Genomic DNA, 21,025 nt, shown 5'->3' with positions numbered 1-21,025 from the left:
TCCCTGCTGCGGCAGAAAGGTCTGCAGCTCACTTTGTGATTGGGTGAAATGGGCCGTGATGTCACAGCAGCAGATCTAATCCCTCAGATTAGGAGGGAAGAATCCCAGGAGGGCCTTTTGTTGCAGCCATATGAGCGTTTGCTTGGCCTTCAGGCCCTGAGGCAGGTGTGATCATTAAGCACACGCTGCTGTGCTGCAGCCCGGCTGAAGGTCGTGTTCAAACTCCACTGCTGCAGCTGAAGGAAACACAGCTCAGAGCAGCGGGATGAATGATTTACTTCAGAGTTATTCCACAGAAGCTCTGCAGACTCCAGCATGATCCCATCAAACTGGGAGCAGCAGATTCGGGGCTCATTAATTAGGGAATTCTTCAGTTTTCAGCACATCAACATTAAATTTCTGTCCCACAGATGGAAAACTCAAATAAATCCTGAATTTAGATTTTGATACTCATTAACTTTAAAGTTAAAGTGGTTTTTTTTTTGGATTGAAATAGTTTTTGTAAACTTTTCTCAAAGCAGCTTAATTTTACATCAATATTTCAGAAGCTAAATATGGATAATTTTCATGGTTTCACTGATTTTATTGACGTTACTTTCGATGCAGAATCTTAACCTGTGGTTAAACGTGGTTTTATCAGTAAAATTAGACAAACTACAACAAGATTGTGTCACAGTAAAGACAGATTAACAAGCATCAAACATGTACTAAAGCACGTTTTGCACCAGCTCTCCTCGTCCTCATTCCACCCAGAGGGAAGGGAAGTAAAAGGTAAAGGTGGAACAGGAAATAAACACGCACAGAGTGATGAGTGCAAACATAGATCCTCCAACCATTCACTGCAAGTTTCAGCTCACGGCAGGAAAAGTGTGTCGTTTTGGACTCATTCTGTCACATCTCCTGAGTGTTGCTCCTCCAATAAACTTCAATCTTGTCCCGTCTAAATAAAACATATCGACCATCTGTCGCCGCGGTAACTCTAGAGACTGAACATTTGCAGAGTTTTCCTTCCTTCTCATGCTGTGAAATGAACTGAAGGAGAACTATCCGTCCATGTTTCATCCCCTGTGATGGAAGATTAAACCAAAAGGGAATCAGAATCATTTATGTCAGATTATCCTCCCAAAAACAGCCCCTGAGACGTGTCTCCTTTACATTTTATGACCTCTAGAGGTCATGAGAGCAACTGGAGTCGGGCTGAAACGCAGTTTCACCTCACGCTCACGTAAGCAGCGTTCTCAGCAGACTTGGCTGTGGAGTGGATGTTAGTGGTTCCACAGGGAGGAGCACCTCAGAGCGGCTGCTGCTGCCTTCACAGGATGGAAGCAGAATCGCTCTGATGGAGGGTGAATGTGAGGCGTTTTTCATCTCAAGATCATGGCAGCAAGAAGGTTCCAGGTTCCCGGCTGGTTCTTTCTCTCCCATCTTTCTGAGTGGAGTCTGCATGTTCTCCCTGTGCATGAGTGGCTTCTCTCCGGCTTCCTCCCACCATCCAGAAGCATGCATGCTGGGTTGATTGGTGTCTCTAAAACGTCCGTGTGTGAGTGGTCGTTTGTCTCTGTGTGGCCCTGTGATGGACTGGCGGCCTCTCCGGGGTGAACCCGCCTCATAGATGGTGTGTGAGGCCCCTAAACCAAGAGAAAACATAAAAAAGAAGCTCACACACCAAAAAACGGTCATTCCTTTCTGAGGATGTTGAGAGAAGCTCTGGCTGTGAGGACGTTAATCTGGGATATGAGCAGTGGATCCCCGGTCGAGCTATAAAATGCTAAAACAGCTTGCTGCACACTAAAGAATGCAATGCTCCAGTTTTTGTGTAATTTGCCTCACTCTGTTAACCTTTTATCATTCTCATACACACTCACAGTGTGGGCTTGACATAATTCTCTGTTTCTACGGCTTAATTTGAGACTAAAACACACTAATAATCTCATTTACTGTCGTCCAGGGGCCAGATGTCCAGCGTACACCACAGCCATGTGGACCCTGAGAGCGAGTAAAACAGTAATGTTCAGGGACTGATGCGCCTGAGAGGTTGCTCCTCTTTTAATAAAACCAGAGGCCCTGTTCGGTTGCTTAGTCTCCTGATGATGTGCGGTTTCCTGCTCGGTGGCAGTAACTCATCAGAACAGTTTCTCTGCTTCAGCTCGTGCACTTTGAGGTTTAATGATCTTTCAGATGGGACGATGCGGACATGAAGGCAGTGTGTGGAAGGTGCACCAGTGCAAAAACACAAGGAATTCAGTGAAAAACAGGTTAAAAAGCTGCTGATCTCGTGGCCACTTCTGCGCTCATTTCCAGTGGAAAGGAGGGCTTTTCTAATTCCCACACATGCCCGGTATTTCAGACTTATCTCCAGCCACTGTGATGTAATCGCCATTGTTAATTCCCCGAGACAATCTGCAGTGATCTGATGGTCGATAATCCAGAGCCACAGCACCGGCTCTGAAGTGCTGGCAGTCTTCTTAAAGCCAGATAAAAACTTATGAAACGACTATGATTGCATTTTTCTGCTTTAATACTTCTGTGAATGCTGTCGAGGGATTTTGATCAGAAATGGGTTTTTTTGGCCTCAATGAGAGCTCGATAGTCCTTTTCGATATATTTAGACACTCGTAATAACTTTAGGTTTAGGTGTGTGACTGCTGGGGCTTTTCCCAGCTGTCAGTGGGTGAGAGGCGGGTCCACCTGGGACAGGTCCACCACAGGGCCACACATGGACAGCTGAGGGGGAATAAAAGCATCAGCACTGCACTGATAAAGGCTCATTCTCACTCCTAGGCTCAGCTCAGAGTCTCCAGCTGACCTAACCTGCATGTTTTTGGACGGTGGGAGGACGCCGGAGAGAAGCCACACAGACATGCAAACTCTACACAGAAAGGCCTCGGCCGGGAATCGAACCTGGAACCCTCTGGCCGTGAGGCAAAGGTGCATTTTGTCAAACTTGAAATTCACAATGCATCCACCTCTCTGTGACCTTCTCAGGACGCCAATAATCATCTCCATGTGCAAAGAGACAAAAACCTTAATGAAACATTTGCTCCTTTCAGGTGGCGAAGTTCAAGAAGGGCAGCGTGTGACTCCTTAAAGAGTCCCTACTACGAACCCTTTTCCAAAGCCTTTCAAGGAGTCAATGCTGCCCTTACAAATGGAACAACCTCTGAAGTCAGTCGAACACCTCAAACCGCTAAAAACCAGAGAAATACCCTGAAATGTGAACCAGAGCAGGGAACGAGTGAATCCTGAAGCCCAAAGTGGTTCAGAAGCTGCTGAAAATACCTCTCGAGTCCTTCCTTAGCCACCTCCACCTGAGCTCCACCTTCAGAAGTCCTTAAAAACCGCCTGTTGGGTCTCTGGGACCACCGGGGCTCTTTAGCGCGGCTCATGAACGCTGAATTCTCAGATTGAACTTTAATCTTAAGCTTTAAGCTTTAATTCTCCTGTTATTCTTGTTCTTTTTTAACCAGAGTTACATTGCTTTTCAGGTGTTTCCCTTTCTGCAATCTGACTTTAAACAGGAAGCATGTAGCAATAAACCTTCTGCTTTGTGTCACATTTAGAAATGCGCCACTTCCTCTCCTGAAATATGTCACCATCGACTCTCCAGTTCCTCCTCAGGGGTCACCTGGCCTCACCTCCAGGAGCGCCGCTCGGCACCGCTCAGAACACAGTAAGACACCTTTCACTTCATGTTTAAGTCCCTCTGACTTCAACAGAGGCTGTTTCCATCTCATCAGCATGAAATATGCATTAAAGTTGTAATAGCAGCCTGGAAATAGCTCTGATTTTAAGCCATTCGTGTGCTGCTCTTTTCACTGGTTTGAACAGTGGTGGGAAAAGATCCTTTAATGTCAGAGATCTCTATCAAAAGCACCAGTCCTGACATGAAATGGCTCTCAGATTAATAAGGAACACTTGCTGAACTGTACATCATGTATTTGTTTGTCGTTTTTATATAACTTTAATATTCTCCAGAGCTTTCTTTTCAGCTTTTTGTCCTTTGAAGTGGGACAGAGGGACACTCTGCCTTCCACTCTTATCCTAATCCTAAACATGTGGCCTGCTGACATTGTAAAATATCATGATTAAAGCTTAAAATATGTAGAAATGACAAATAAAAAGTCTTAAAAACAGCATCAAAGTGCTATCTATAAAGTATAGTGCTAAATATAGATTATTTTACTGATTTCATCTTTTCCCCACTGTTATATATGTATTTACTTAGTTATACGGATGGATGGATGGATGGATAGATAGATAGATAGATAGATAGATAGATAGATAGATAGATAGATAGATAGATAGATAGATAGATAGATAGATAGATAGATGGATAGATGGATGGATGGATGGATTGATAGATAGATAGATGGATTGATGGATGGATAGATGGATAGATAGATAGATAGATAGATAGATAGATAGATAGATAGATAGATAGATAGATAGATAGATAGATAGATAGATAGATAGATAGATAGATAGATAGATAGATAGATAGATAGATAGATAGATAGATAGATAGATAGATAGATAGATAGATGGATAGATGGATTGATAGATAGATGGATTGATAGATGGATGGATGGATGGATGGATGGATGGATAGATAGATAGATGGATGGATGGATTGATAGATAGATAGATAGATAGATAGATAGATAGATAGATAGATAGATAGATAGATAGATAGATAGATAGATAGATAGATAGATATATAGATAGATAGATAGATAGATAGATAGATAGATAGATAGATAGATAGATAGATAGATAGATAGATAGATAGATAGATAGATAGATGGATGGATGGATGGATGGATGGATGGATGGATAGATAGATAGATAGATGGATGGATGGATGGATGGATGGATGGATTGATAGATGGATGGATGGATGGATGGTTGGATAGATGGATGGATGGATAGATAGAAACACTAAAGCATGTTTTGCACCAGCTCTGAAGTCTGATTATCGACTCAAAAAGAAGTTTTCAGACTTGATTTGTACAACCTACCGAATCATCGAGGTGGAAACCATCGACCCTCCTCACTTTGTGATTGGGTGAAATGGGCCGTGATGTCACAGCAGCAGATCTAATCCCTCAGATTAGGAGGGAAGAATCCCAGGAGGGCCTTTTGTTGCACCCATATGAGCGTTTGCTTGGCCTTCAGGCCCTGAGGCAGGTGTGATCATTAAGCACACGCTGCTGTGCTGCAGCCCGGCTGAAGGTCGTGTTCAAACTCCACTGCTGCAGCTGAAGGAAACACAGCTCAGAGCAGCGGGATGAATGATTTACTTCAGTTATTCCACAGAAGCTCTGCAGACTCCAGCATGATCCCATCAAACTGGGAGCAGCAGATTCGGTGCTCATTAATTAGGGAATTCTTCAGTTTTCAGCACATCAACATTAAATTTCTGTCCCACAGATGGAAAACTCAAATAAATCCTGAATTTAAATTTTGATACTCATTAACTTTAAAGTTAAAGAGTTTTTTTTTGGATTGAAATAGTTTTTGTAAACTTTTCTCAAAGCAGCTTAATTTTACATCAATAATTCAGAAGCTAAATATGGATAATTTTCAAGGTTTCACTGATTTTATTGACGTTACTTTCGTTGCAGAATCTTAACCTGTGGTTAAACGTGGTTTTATCAGTAAAATTAGACAAACTACAACAAGATTGTGTCACAGTAAAGACAGATTAAGAAGCATCAAACCAGAGCATAGATTAAACACTAAAGCACGTCTGACCAGCTCTGAAGTCTGATTATCTTGATTAAAACTTGACATTTGTACAACCTACTGAATCATCGAGGTGGAAACCATTGACCCTGCCTTGAATGAAGCATGAAAAACCACTTCCTTGTCGGCTCCTAACAAAGGTTATAAAATAAGTGCTGCCTCTGTGCCTGAACTCTTTGCTCTCCTCTCTGCTTTCAGGCGCACTTCTCATCATGGGGAACTTTGTTGCCAACGAGGGGCTCTCCATCTTTGTCATAGTGAGTAAACTCCTGCTTTAGTTCTGCTCTTTTCTTTGTAGGAAGGCTTTGTTTCTTTATCACTGAATGAAATGTGGCTGAAGGTTTTCTTTTTATTTGATAAGATCCAACTTTATTCTATGGATCTAACTCAAATGCTTTCCAGTGGCTCTCAGTCACTTCTTTACACCCTGCTTATTGTTTTATTGGGACATTATTGAGGTTTTATCTGCTTTACGTCTGTTTCACTTTTATACACTTTGTCTTGAATGACCGGCTCATTTTTAGGGTTTTCAAAAAGAAATATTATTTTACTGATTTCATCTTTTCCCCACTGTTATATATGTATTTATTTAGTTATACTTGTGCATACTGCGCTCAGCAGATAGCTCACTTTGAGGGGCCAGGAACCAGAAACCTTAAGTTTAAGGTGGCGAAAACACTCACTGATTTAGGTTTAGGTTTGGTCCTCATATTCACTGTCTAGCTGCTATTTTGGTGCATTCCTGATCAGGAATTACTTCACATTAAGATGTAATTGGTCCACTCTGAGCTGACGCTGTGTCCTGAGTCAAAGAAGACTTTAACCTGCTTGTGTTTGGGTGTTTTCCACAGCTGGTGTGGCTGGGAATCAACGCATTCCTGTTTGTTCATTTCTACATGGCCTTCCTGGTGGAGAAGTGGTTTTACACCCGGGTGCTGCTCGGGGTGAGTCCAACCTGCATCTAAGTTTCTACAGGCAGGAGAAATCTTTGCTCAGGAGAAAAACATGAAACGTGAAACAGTGGACTTTCTCATTTCCTCAAAATCAGCTCTGAGTGCGACGCATTAACAGAACAAATCTGTCGACAGCTGCAGCCCATCCACTTCTTCACCTCCTTCCTCTTTTACTGAGTCTTAGGTGAAATACCGTAAAGCAGAGACCAGTTCTGAGCCCAGTATGAGGGCATTTCAGGGTTTCGTAGCACTTTGTTAACTAAGGGAGTTTGATTATGCTGAACTAAATGAGAGATTTAATACTTTTCTTCAAAATTATTATCACTAATTCACCTGCTGTTGTTTATCTCTGGGACTCCAGATGTTAAAAAGCTGCATGAATACCTGCAGGATGATTAACTACGGCTACATTAAGGTTTATTTTACGTGTCTTTATAATTAAATGATAATTATAATCCTGAAAACCGACTGAACTGAACTGTAAAGACAGATTCTGGTATGAAACGGGTTATCGTCACAGATCCAGATGATTATCATAATCTATTAAATATTCTTTTAGTTTCAAACAGAGATCTTCATCCCACTCAGATCCTGTGTCTGTGAGGTTTTCACAAATCAAGGGCAAGTCGGCCTGATGTGAAAGGTTGAAGCTGCGGCCACAGCTGGCTGCACCGGCTCTGCACAGCTGGCCTCAGTTTAGCAGAAGTGAAACGTTTCAGCTGCTTTGCTTTTTGTTATTTTAGATGTGATTAGATTCAGTGTAGAGAGGACAGGAACAGTATTCAGAGCTGCTGCTGCAGTCAGTGGGAAACCCGGAGCTCCTCGTTTGGAGACGATTCGGGGTTTAGCTTTTAGGTTAAAGACGATTCAGGGTTTAGCTTTTAGGTTAAAGACGATTCAGGGTTTAGCTTCGAGGTTAAAGACGATTCAGGGTTTAGCTTTTAGGTTAAAGACGATTCAGGGTTTAGCTTTTAGGTTAAAGACGATTCAGGGTTTAGCTTTTAGGTTAAAGACGATTCGGGGTTTAGCTTTTAGGTTAAAGACGATTCAGGGTTTAGCTTCGAGGTTAAAGACGATTCAGGGTTTAGCTTTTAGGTTAAAGACGATTCGGGGTTTAGCTTTTAGGTTAAAGACGATTCAGGGTTTAGCTTCGAGGTTAAAGATGATTCAGGGTTCAGCTTTTAGGTTAAAGACGATTCAGGGTTTAGCTTTTAGGTTAAAGACGATTCGGGTTTAGCTTTTAGGTTAAAGACGATTCGGGGTTTAGCTTTTAGGTTAAAGATGATTCAGGGTTTAGCTTCGAGGTTAAAGATGATTCAGGGTTCAGCTTTTAGGTTAAAGACGATTCGGGGTTTAGCTTTTAGGTTAAAGACGATTCAGGGTTTAGCTTCGAGGTTAAAGACGATTCAGGGTTTAGCTTTTAGGTTAAAGACGATTCAGGGTTTAGCTTTGAGGTTAAAGACGATTCAGGGTTTAGCTTTGAGGTTAAAGACGATTCAGGGTTTAGCTCTGAGGTTAAAGACGATTCAGGGTTTAGCTTTTAGGTTAAAGATGATTCAGGGTTCAGCTTTTAGGTTAAAGACGATTCAGGGTTTAGCTTTTAGGTTAAAGACGATTCGGGGTTTAGCTTTTAGGTTAAAGACGATTCAGGGTTTAGCTTTTAGGTTAAAGACGATTCGGGGTTTAGCTTTTAGGTTAAAGACGATTCAGGGTTTAGCTTTGAGGTTAAAGACGATTCGGGGTTTAGCTTTGAGGTTAAAGATGATTCAGGGTTTAGCTTTTAGGTTAAAGACGATTCGGGGTTTAGCTTCGAGGTTAAAGATGATGTCAACCTCGCGCTAAGTTAATTGATAAGAGTCTGGGTTACATTCGCCTTAAAGTAAAGTAAAGAAACAGCATCCCAAACAAGCTTGTGGCAGCGTTAATGTGTTTCCTTTGCAGATGATGAGGCACAGGTTTAAAGAGTGGGTCAGAACCCACAGACGTCTGTGGGGAAAACACGGATTCAAACAAACAGTTTGATCATTTACACGGTTAAAGAAGCTTTAACTGGCCTGAAATAAACAATAAAAAGCCACCTTTACAGTTACACTCTCACACAAAAAGAGCAGTTTAGTGCACTTTGTGTTTTACACGTAGCTGATAAATCTAACTGCTCACTGATTAGACTGAAATCATCTTAATCTACAGGCTATATTTGACCTCTTTGCCTCTCTGTTGAATTCTGCTGATGGTTGCGCTTCCATTTTATAGAAACCAGTGAGGAAATGTATTAACAACAGGTCTGACTACATTTCTTGACCCCCACAGCACGCTCTGTCCTGGGCCAGAGCTCCTGCTGCCTGCCTCAACTTCAACTGTATGCTCATCCTCCTGCCGGTGTGCCGCAACCTGCTCTCCTTCCTCCGAGGCTCCATCCAGGTATCCGTGGGGTTTTGCAGCTCTCAGAGAACCCAATTCACCTGCTGCTTTTCCTAACTTTGCCAGTTGGCTGCTTTTGTTCCTCACAGCTGATCTGAGAATGAATCCTTTTTTATATTTAGTACTGCAGCAGGACGGCGGCTCGACAACTCGATCGAAACATCACTTTTCACAAATTGGTGGCTTACATGATCGCCTTCCATACAGGTACCAAACTTTGACGAGATGAGGCTGTTGCATTGTTCCCTGCCTTGATTTGCAGCTTTTGATGTCAGTGAGGCTGTCCTGTGAGATTCTTGAGTTTCTGATTGGACACATAAAGCGATGTGTTGCTGGATTAGTGGGAGCATAAAGGCATCAACAGAACCTTGGGGCTACTTCTCCTCTTACAAATATCACCTTTAATGTTCTTAACATTTAAAGATGTTCTCTCAAATAGGGTGACTCATATCAAGGATATTTAGAAAATGACCACAACAAATCCTTTTATTGTTCACACAAACAGAAATTAATCTTTTAAAACAAGTTATTTAAGGCTTGCATATATTTAAAAATGCCAGTATTAGTACATTTTACTTTCATGAAGCCCAACCTTTATTTAAACAAACAGAATTTTAAAGCATGTCCAGTTTATCACATCTGGACTTTAAAGTCACTCAGAACTCGTTAAACACGGACACTTATATACAGATGTGCAGAACTTCCTGAACATGACAAAAAGCCGGCATGCGAGGGAAGCCAAATGTTCTCCACGAAACACTGTCTGTTGTGGAAACTGTCTCCATGGTAACCGCGTGGCCCGGGTTTAACCCAAATGGCAGCTGGTCCCTTCAGAGGAGCTTTTTCAGCGACTTTAACTGTGTCTTCGTATTCCTGACGGTCCTGACTGTGGGTTTTGTTGTTTGGTTCCAAGAAACTTGGATCACAATCTTACCAGTTGCTGCGTTTCTCTTCATCTATGTTCTGCTCTGAGATTCTGTTTGTTAATGGCTCCATTATTGATATAATCAGTCCCCAGTGAGTTAAAACGTGATGTAATGGACACCATCAGGTTGAGATTCTTAACCATCTTCCTTCATTTTCCCTCCCTCCTGCAGCCGTGCACATCGTTGCCCACTTGTTCAACTTTGAGTATTTCATGGACGCACAGCTGAATCGCACCAGCAGCCATCTGCCCTTCATTCTGTCTGTAATCGGCACCGGGGACAACGCCTCCTTCCTGAACCCCATAAGGAGCAACGAGACGGTGCGTTCAAGCGCTGCGTCTTTGTATTTTTGGTCATATGTGCAGTTGGACACTTCTTGTGTTGCTAAACTTTGTAAAATCCCAACTGTTTATTGCTAAATGTGGCTTCAATGAGAAGTAATACTGAAGTACTGTGAAGTAATACTTCCCCTTTTGTCTTTATTCAGTGTTTTTTTCTTTTGAGAAACTTCTTTGCAGACTATAACGTAACTTCCACATGCCTTTCTTTGAAAGCAGCAGCACATGAATGAGAGGAATTGGATCTTTTCTGCCATAAGACCATGAAACACGCAGAACTTTAATATTCAATAACTCTGAGCAGCAGCTTTAAGGTGAAACTGACGTTTTGAGCCATAACTCTGAATTTAAAGCCAAAAAACTTCCTCATGACATCTTTTTTATGTTTCAATGTGCCTCATTCTTCAAATACCAAAGCTGCTTTCATCTAAAAATTACTGTTTTTTTCCCACCAACCACATTTCCAAAAAAATAGGACAGAAAGACAAACCATAAAACCATAAAACACTATCAGCCATGCCACGTAATAAAAGGTCTGATGTCCCTCGCCTCTTCAGCCCAGAGGACGCAGCCTCCTTTAGTCACCTCATATTCCAGCTCAGCCCATCTTGAGCGAGCTCAGGCCCAGACACCAGCATCCGGTGCTAACTCACATGGGTGAGTTTTACTTGGACTTTACGTGGTTTTCAGAAGTGTTCTTGGCCTGAGGATCAACATCTAATATTAGTTTTTTAGCCTCGTCTCTTGTGTTCAGAGATTTCTCAGATTCTCTGAATTGTTTAATGTAGGTTATGTAGACCGTGAGATCCAAAAATCTTGTACATTTTAATTTGTTGAGCTTCTCCCCCTCACAATCTGTCCCATCGTCTCTCCGGGATGCTTTTTAAATCCAATCATGATGCTAACCCACCGTCAGGTCACCACCGTATTTTTCTTGCTGTTTCAGCTTCTCTCAAACCTTTAGCTGCAATCAAACTCAAAACCTAAACACTGGATAACTTCTAACTGAACACTTGTAGTTTAATGGGTTCAACTGCAAAATGTCACCTTTCTCCTTCATTTTCCTTGAATAAAAGGCTGCTGGTTGTGCTCCTATTGAAGAACTCATCTGACTGAAAGCTTCCTGTTAACCTGACACTTTTCCTTATTTTACTGCTTGCACAGAGTATTTCTTCTGCTCCCTTTGAATGCAGCAGAAGTCTTTCTAACATCCAAACTATCTCCTTGATGTAGAACCGATCCAAACCTTACAGCCAGCAGTCTCGGCCTAAACTTAGCTTCAGCAATGAGGGGAACTAGTGTGAGACGAAACTTTAATTTGGTTCATGAGGGAAGTTAGCCAACTGCCAGCAGAGTGTGATTAAAGGAGAAACATGAGGAACTAAACACAGAACCCACAAACTGAGCCTCTGTGGCCTCTCTGAAGAGAAGATGTGAGACTTAAAGGTACTAAACTCCACTGCCTGTGTTTTGGTGCAGAACCCCACCATCGTCATGTTCACCACCATCGCCGGCCTGACAGGCGTGGCCATCACGCTGGCCCTCATCCTCATCATCACGTCATCCATGGAGGTCATCCGCAGGTCGTATTTCGAGGTGTTCTGGTACACGCATCATCTGTTCGTCATCTTCTTCGTTGGCCTGGTGTTCCATGGCTTCGGGTAAGAGTTCAGGCACAAAAGCAGCTTCTTTCTGTGAAACTACACACCTGCTCACTTACTGCTGGAGCATCTGAGGCTTCGGACCAGAGCTGCCTGGACTTTTATTGGTCTCAGGAACAGTCTTGGCTTGACTTTTCCTCTTTTTGTTGCACACTTGTCCCACCTGAGTTCACTTCACATGGAACCTAACCCTGGCTCAGCCATGACTCCAGCTGGATTTACATAGACTGAACCTCGCCGTCTCTCCATTTAGAGTCATTATTGCATGAGTTTGGGTCTAATCTCCACCCCCCATCCACCATCCTTCAGCCTGTCCCTAGTTTTTGAGCATCCTTCAAAGAGTTGTGGTCTTAAATTGAGCCACAAAGACTGGTGGGTTAGTATATTTACACAGAAAACAGACCACCACACCGTCTGGAGTCAGCTTTGATCAGCTCTAAATTCAAAGGCCTTGCTGACAGGTGAGGTCTCTGAAGGACAGCATAGCCTGGTGACCTTTTTCCTTGGTTACAGGAAGTCTGAAGTCATGTAAAAGCCAGTGAAAATGTGCCATATGAGCTCAGTAAATCCTGGGCTTCACTGTCTGTTCATTACTCTCAGTTTTGCTTCATTTAAAGGCTGAAGTGTTACCCAATCATACGATGTTTCCTTTGTGCTTGGAAAGTGCCAACAAACAAGGTTCAATGACCCAAAGTTCTCAGAGAGCAGCCAGAAAAGAGAGGGCGCTTCCTCGAATAGTTCTGAAAACTACGATGAAGATCCAGTGGAGACCTTTGATCAAGGCTTAAATTTGACTACATGTGGTCTTATCTCAAAGAGCAGGATGTCCAAAAGTAGCTTTTTCAGATCTTTGTTGAAAGTCTAGTGCTGATTATCTATAATTTGACATTAAATGTGAAGAAAAAAATGAAGCTGACACGATGTTAACTTATTTTTGAAGGTTTCACACATAATCAGAGCTTTTGCCAGTATGAAACCGCAGATCTGTGCTCCCACCTGCAGGCGTATTGTGCGAGGACAGACGGCCGCCAGCCTGGAAACAAACAAACCCGACGTCTGTGCTGACAGGTTTGCAGACTGGGGAAAAAACGAGTCGGACTGTGCCGTGCCCGTGTTCGCTGGAAACCCACCAATGGTGAGCTTCCAATCTCGTCTGTTAAGCTGCTGGTGTTATTTTCATTGGGCGCTTTCCAACATTCGCCGTTTCTCCTCAGACGTGGAAGTGGGTGGTGGCCCCCATGATCCTCTACCTGTGTGAGAGGCTCGTTCGCATCTATCGGTCTCATCAAAAAGTGGTCATCACCAAGGTGTGTAAACTGAAGCCTTTTTTAACAAACAAGCCTTTTATATTCGTCACTTTTGACTCAAATGGTGAAAAAAACTCCAATCTGCACCCCAGTTTCACTCCTCTATCCCTGTGCCTGGTCCCCAGGTGGTGATGCACCCATCCAAGACCCTGGAGCTGCAGATGAAGAGAAAAGGCTTCCACATGGAGGTGGGGCAGTACGTCTCCATCCAGTGTCCGTCTGTTTCCAGGCTGGAGTGGCACCCGTTCACCCTGACTTCTGCTCCTGAGGAGGACTACTTCAGCGCCCACATCCGCATTGTTGGGGACTGGACTCAGGCGCTGTACGAGGCCTGCGTGGGAGACAAATCTGAACCCCAGGAGGCCTGGAAACTGCCCAAGTATGACACTGAGAAAAGGGGTTGATAAAAAAAAGATTTGAGTGCCTCCCCACTGATTTAGTGCTTCTTTGAAAACCTGGCAGCAGGATCTGATTCAGAGCAGCGGAGGGTTATTGTGTGTCAGCCACCTCTCCCTCATTTCAGGAGGAAGCAGGGAGGCACGGAAACCGTAGGAATCATAAAAAGAGCTATTACACGATCGCCAGGACATTGAATTATAGCGTTCCTTCTTTTCTTCTCCTGAACGCAGACGATGAAAGACCAGAGCCTGTTCTTCAGCTGTGATGAAACTGCCTCCCGGACAGTTTCTCCCTGCTTTGAGCAGATCAGACACTGATCAAATCCTCAAACATGCTCCAAAAGATGCTGCAAAAATTGTCTTTTTTTTACTGATTGAAGCCAAAGCAAGAAAACGATTTGAACTATCAGTAACAAACAAGTTGTTTTTAAAAACTGCAGGGTTGCAGCACATCTTTCATGCAGCCCAGAGTATCAAAGCTTTGGTTTGGCTGCCGTTTTAGATTTTTTTCTCGCTCCTCGGGGTTAGGAGGAACCAGCACATATAATAACAAGATATTATCTTTGAACATGAAGTTCTTTTTTGAAAAATAACATTTCAAGTGCTAGATTTCGTGGCCAAAGTCCACATATGACTTTTGGAGCTGTTGCTTATCGTGTCAAATGTGAAAGAAAAGAAGCGGAACAGCGGGTGGAAGCCAATCCACCGCTGTTACGCCACTGTGCCGGCGAGGGAAACAGCAACAGAGGCTTTCACAGGTTAAGCCTGCATTGCAGAACTCGCCACTCTAACCACGGTCCTGTCATCACTCAGCTGATTGCATTCGTTGGACTTAAAAGGTGGAACAAAGGGTTACCAACGAGGGGCAACACATGTGAAAGAGGCTACAGTTCACACGCACTGGAGGCTGCCCCTCGGCAGGCTTCCAGAAGCTGGCCAATCAGGCGAAATGGGCCTTTTGGGAGGAGGGGGGGGCAGAACAGATGTTTTCTAAGGTAGAACTAGTATTTTTTAAACAATTTAGAAAGCTGAGAAATGTACGAATGAACCCTTTTTAAAAGCTGATGACATGAAGCAGTGAAATACCTCAGTAACAGCTTTAAAATCTCGGTTTACCTTGTTCTCAGGGTGGCCATAGATGGCCCATTTGGGACCGCCAGCGAGGACGTGTTTCGTTATGAGGTGGTCATGTTGGTGGGGGCAGGAATTGGAGTGACTCCTTTCGCTTCCATCCTCAAGTCTGTGTGGTACAAACACATCCAGAACAACCAGAACGTGTTTACCAAGAAGGTGAGGGAGAGCTCTGCTTTGCCAGTGAAATCCCAACTTAAGGCTTGTTTATGAGCTTTTCCTGTTGTATCGTTTTCATTCGTCAAAGGAACATTTGAAAGCTTCGGAGAATTAACATCAAACTTCATTCTTTGATTTTAAAAGTGTGCAGTTAAGAACAAGTTTCAAGAGATTGACAAAGTTAACCTGAAGATTTAGCAGGATCTGCTGCATTTTTAAGTTCTTTTAGTCACTGTCCAAGTGGAAATATTCTCTTTAGCCCACAGAGTCTAAACTTCAGTCTAAAAGTGTCTCCATTACAGATCTACTTCTACTGGCTGTGTCCCGAGACGCAAGCCTTCGAGTGGTTTGCAGACCTGCTGCAGACTCTGGAGCGTCAGATGACAGAGAAGGACATGGCCGACTTCCTCAGCTACAACATCTACCTCACCCGCTGGAAGGAGACTGAGGTATGAGACCATGTGCTCAGATATTATGAGCCAAAACATCAACCAATGCCTCATCTGTGGTTAAACTTTATACAAACATCCAACTCTTCTGTCTCTTCCTCCATCAGGCGGCTCATTTCCGCGTCCACCACGAAGCAGAGAACGATCCGATCACCGGCCTCAAACAGAAGACTCTTTACGGGAAACCAAACTGGGATAACGAGTTCACCAACATTGCAGCGACGCACCCAGGGTCAGTCTCTGCCTTCAGCTCATCAATAACCCAGGAAGAGCAGGCCAGGAAAGCACGATGAAACCACCAACTTAGGTTATTAGAGCGGAAAGGATTCTCTAAGTAGTATCAGCCTTTACAAAGTAAACTTCACAAACCAGGAGAAGCTAACACAGAAACCACAGATTATATCAGAGCAAAAGCTCAAATATCATGACGGTTTTCCTTTACTTCAAGTCTTTCAAAGCTCCTAAAAACTGTTCAAAATGACACACTTGAAGCATTTCTAACATTTTAACCTCATGAAAGATTCTTGGATCTGGGAATCGGCTCCGATGAGGCAGGAGAACTTCCAGTGAACACTTCTTTCAGGCAGGAGAGGAAAAGCCAGAGCTTTGTAAATCATAGGCAGCTCTGTTTTAAACTTTTACGGCTCTACAGAAAAACACAAGTCGGTGATCCGCGCTGCTGTGGCCTCTGTGGCAGAGTGGAGTCGGTCAGTCAGGACTGGAAGAAAAAAGAAACCAGACTTGGATTTACTCTTAAAACATGCCACATTTATCTTAAAATTTAACATACCTTTACAGCCCGACACCTTTACAGCCCGACACCTTTACAGCCCGACACCTTTACAGCCCGACACCTTTACAGCCCGATACCTTTACAGCCCGATACCTTTACAGCCCGATACCTTTACAGCCCGATACCTTTACAGCTTGATACCTTTACAGCCCGATACCTTTACAGCCCGATACCTTTACAGCCCGATACCTTTACAGCCCGATACCTTTACAGCTTGATACCTTTACAGCCCGATACCTTTACAGCCCGACACCTTTACAGCCCGATACCTTTACAGCCCGATACCTTTACAGCCCGATACCTTTACAGCCCGATACCTTTACAGCTACAGCCCGATACCTTTACAGCCCGATACCTTTACAGTCCGATATCTTTACAGCCCGATACCTTTACAGCCCGATACCTTTACAGCCCGATATCTTTACAGCCCGATACCTTTACAGCCCGATACCTTTACAGCCCGATACCTTTACAGCCCGATAACTTTACAGCCCGATACCTTTACAGCCCGATACCTTTACAGCCCGATACCTTTACAGCCCGATAACTTTACAGCCCGATACCTTAACAGCCCGATACCTTTACAGCCCGATACCTTTACAGCCCGATATCTTTACAGCCCGATAACTTTACAGCCCGATACCTTTACAGCTACAGCCCGATACCTTTACAGCCCGATAACTTTACAGCCCGACACCTTTACAGCCCGACACCTTTACAGCCCGACACCTTTACAGCCCGATACCTTTACAGCCCGATACCTTTACAGCCCGATACCTTTACAGCCCGATACCTTTACAGCTTGATACCTTTACAGCCCGATACCTTTACAGCCCGATACCTTTACAGCCCGACACCTTTACAGCCCGATACCTTTACAGCCCGATACCTTTACAGCCCGATACCTTTACAGCCCGATACCTTTACAGCTACAGCCCGATACCTTTACAGCCCGATACCTTTACAGTCCGATATCTTTACAGCCCGATACCTTTACAGCCCGATACCTTTACAGCCCGATATCTTTACAGCCCGATACCTTTACAGCCCGATACCTTTACAGCCCGATACCTTTACAGCCCGATAACTTTACAGCCCGATACCTTTACAGCCCGATACCTTTACAGCCCGATACCTTTACAGCCCGATAACTTTACAGCCCGATACCTTAACAGCCCGATACCTTTACAGCCCGATACCTTTACAGCCCGATATCTTTACAGCCCGATAACTTTACAGCCCGATACCTTTACAGCTACAGCCCGATACCTTTACAGCCCGATAACTTTACAGCCCGATATCTTTACAGCCCGATACCTTTAAGCCCGATACCTTTACAGCTACAGCCCGACACCTTTACAGCCTGATACCTTTACAGCCCGATACCTTTACAGCCCGATAACTTTACAGCCCGATACCTTTACAGCCCGATACCTTTACAGCCCGATAACTTTACAGCCCGATACCTTTACAGCCCGATACCTTTACAGCCCGATAGTTACAGCCCGATAACTTTACAGCCTGATACCTTTACAGCCCGATAACTTTACAGCCCGATACCTTTACAGCCCGATACATTTACAGCCCGATACCTTTACAGCCTGATACCTTTACAGCCCGATACCTTTACAGCCCGATAGTTACAGCCCGATAACTTTACAGCCCGATACCTTTACAGCCAGATACCTTTACAGCCCGTCACCTTTACAGCCCGATACCTTTACAGCCCGACACCTTTACAGCCAGATACCTTTACAGCCAGATACCTTTACAGCCCGTCACCTTTACAGCCCGATACCTTTACAGCCCGACACCTTTACAGCCAGATACCTTTACAGTCCGATACCTTTACAGCTTGATACCTTTACAGTCCGATACCTTTACAGCCCGACACCTTTACAGCCCGATACCTTTACAGCCCGACACCTTTACAGCCCGATACCTTTACAGCCCGATACCTTTACAGCCCGACACCTTTACAGCCCGATACCATTACAGCCCGATACCTTTACAGCCCGATACCTTTACAGCCCGATACCTTTACAGCCCGATACCATTACAGCCCGATAACTTTACAGCCCGATACCTTTACAGCCCGATAGTTACAGCCCGATACCGTTACAGCCCGATACCGTTACAGCCCGATACCGTTACAGCCCGATATCTTTACAGCCCGACACCTTTACAGCTTGATACCTTTACAGCCAGATACCTTTACAGCCAGATACCGTTACAGCCCGATACCTTTACAGCCCGATAGTTACAGCCCGATACCGTTACAGCCCGATACCGTTACAGCCCGATACCTTTACAGCCCGATAGTTACAGCCCGATACCGTTACAGCCCGATACCTTTACAGCCCGATACCTTTACAGCCAGATACCTTTACAGCCAGATACCTTTACAGCCAGATACCTTTACAGCCCGATACCGTTACAGCCCGATACCTTTACAGCCCGATAACTTTACAGCCCGATACCTTTAAGCCCGATACCTTTACAGCTACAGCCCGACACCTTTACAGCCTGATACCTTTACAGCCCGATACCTTTACAGCCCGATAACTTTACAGCCCGATACCTTTACAGCCCGATACCTTTACAGCCCGATAACTTTACAGCCCGATAACTTTACAGCCCGATACCTTTACAGCCCGATAGTTACAGCCCGATAACTTTACAGCCCGATACCTTTACAGCCCGATAACTTTACAGCCCGATACCTTTACAGCCCGATACATTTACAGCCCGATACCTTTACAGCTTGATACCTTTACAGCCCGATACCTTTACAGCCCGATAGCTACAGCCCGATAACTTTACAGCCCGATACCTTTACAGCCAGATACCTTTACAGCCCGTCACCTTTACAGCCAGATACCTTTACAGTCCGATACCTTTACAGCCCGATACCTTTACAGCCCGATACCTTTACAGCCTGATACCTTTACAGCCCGATACCTTTACAGCCCGATAGCTACAGCCCGATAACTTTACAGCCCGATACCTTTACAGCCAGATACCTTTACAGCCCGTCACCTTTACAGCTTGATACCTTTACAGTCCGATACCTTTACAGCCCAATACCTTTACAGCCCGACACCTTTACAGCCCGACACCTTTACAGCCCGATACCATTACAGCCAGATACCGTTATGTATGTCTGATATACCAGACCTACATTTTCAGTGTTTTTACTGTTGTATGAAGTCTCTGCGTAAGGCTTCTTCCACCAGCGCAGTTATCGAAGCGAGGGTCAGATGACCACCGTTGAAATAAGGGAGTCGATTCTTCACTGAATGGCTCCTTCAGTGCAGCTATGAGCCGTAAATGAGTGTTTCTGTGCCTGCAGGACCAAAGTCGGAGTGTTCCTGTGCGGTCCTCCTCAGCTGGGGAAATCTCTGGAGAAGCAGTGCCTGTCTCACTCCGAGGCTGACGTCAAGTTCATCTTCAACAAAGAGAATTTCTAAAGACTGTCCAAGCAGCATTTGACCCCACGGACGGCCCAGCTTCTCACCACCGATACTCTTACTCAAAAAGTGTGGTGAAAACCCCAGTTTTTCACTTCTTCTCTTTTTCTGTTGCACCAGCCGATTTCAAAACTTCTCCCTTTTTTTAAAACATGTCGGTTGCTTGTTGCGCTCGTGGACATCAGATGGTGAAGATAAACCGCGAGCGAATAATTCTATTGTGTTACTAGCAACAAAAAATAAATAAGAAGCATCTTCCCAGAAAGATTCCAATCAAAACAAGGTCTTTAGTCTCATCAGGATAAGTGAGGTTTAATTTCCGACTCATCTGGAAATAATCGGGCTGAAACATTCACACACACCTGACATTGAAAGTGACACGAGGTCTGCATCTTAAATTTGAAGTGGGTGTAATGCAGATTAATGTCCCGGTGCTAAACTGATGGAATAGTTTGGAGATCTTTCTGCACATGTATAAAAAAAAAAACAGAAATGATTGTTCAGTCATTATAATTAATAAAAGAGTCATTTCCTTCTTTCAGTTTTATATAAACTCTTCTAACTTTTCCAGATCATGAGAAGAACTTCATCAGTAGGACGGAAATCAGCTGGTCAAAGATTCAAATCCCTTCATCAGCTGATCGTTTGTCCAGTTGTCATGGAGATGGTTCCACTGTGAGGCCCCCGTCTCCCTGACAACCGGCACAACACTGTTCACTGATGACGACTGATGGGATGTGGCCGAAAGCTGTGAGTTTTTTGTCAGATCACTGTTATAAAAGCACAAATAGGCTGAAGTTTCTCTGAACATTTAGAAAATCCAACTTTCTGAAATGTTTCTTTTCTTTTCAAGCTCTCAGTTCCTTTTCAGACCACTTTCCCTTTTTTAAACATGTTGTATCTGCTGATGTGTTGTAAAAAAGTAAAGCTAAATTAAAACTCTTTATTGGCCACAACCTTCATTTCTCTTCCTCTGAAACTGCACATTTCCTCACCAACAACACAACAATGACGTTCTGTGGACAAAAGCTGCTTCTCTCCACTCGAGCTTCACGTTAAGGACGCTCTTTTTTCCTATTTTCAATGAGACCTGAATGCATCTTTGTAATTTCAAGGTAACTTCAACAGAGATGGATGAAAATGTCCAATTTTCGTGTAACAAACGTACAAAACTACAGCAGAATAGAACTTACAGGCAGGACGGTTTTGTGTTTTCAGAGATCTGCTCTTCATCTCATCTGAATTAGGGTCTTATTCCAGGCATTATTTGTGCT

General features: G+C 43.9%; 1 protein-coding gene across 1 annotated transcript; it reads left to right on the top strand.

Moving 5' to 3' along the window:
* Positions 1 to 5,934: 5,934 nt before the first annotated feature.
* Positions 5,935 to 19,754, top strand: cybb (cytochrome b-245, beta polypeptide (chronic granulomatous disease)). Its single transcript, XM_072378196.1, has 13 exons — positions 5,935 to 6,002; positions 6,597 to 6,689; positions 9,009 to 9,119; positions 9,242 to 9,326; positions 10,217 to 10,365; positions 11,863 to 12,044; positions 13,047 to 13,179; positions 13,259 to 13,351; positions 13,477 to 13,730; positions 14,877 to 15,039; positions 15,342 to 15,488; positions 15,596 to 15,720; positions 19,634 to 19,754. Exons 1-13 carry the CDS (start codon positions 5,958 to 5,960, stop codon positions 19,749 to 19,751), a joined length of 1,698 nt encoding a protein of 565 aa, XP_072234297.1. The 5' UTR covers positions 5,935 to 5,957; the 3' UTR covers positions 19,752 to 19,754.
* Positions 19,755 to 21,025: the final 1,271 nt, after the last annotated feature.

Source organism: Leuresthes tenuis, unplaced genomic scaffold (genome assembly GCF_036924035.1).
Source record: "Leuresthes tenuis unplaced genomic scaffold, fLeuTen1.0.hap1 SCAF_1, whole genome shotgun sequence".
NCBI classification, from domain to species: domain Eukaryota; kingdom Metazoa; phylum Chordata; class Actinopteri; order Atheriniformes; family Atherinopsidae; genus Leuresthes; species Leuresthes tenuis.
Note: the sequence above shows the minus strand (reverse complement) of the source record. Positions and strands in the feature narration are given on the sequence as shown.

Coding starts and splice junctions, on each gene's coding strand:
- cybb (XM_072378196.1), top strand. CDS start 5,958: ATGGGGAACTTTGTTGCCAACGAGGGGCTCTCCATCTTTGTCATA. Junction 9,120..9,241: donor TCCTCCGAGGCTCCATCCAG/GTATCCGTGGGG, acceptor TTTTATATTTAG/TACTGCAGCAGGACGGCGGC. Junction 15,721..19,633: donor ATTGCAGCGACGCACCCAGG/GTCAGTCTCTGC, acceptor CTGTGCCTGCAG/GACCAAAGTCGGAGTGTTCC.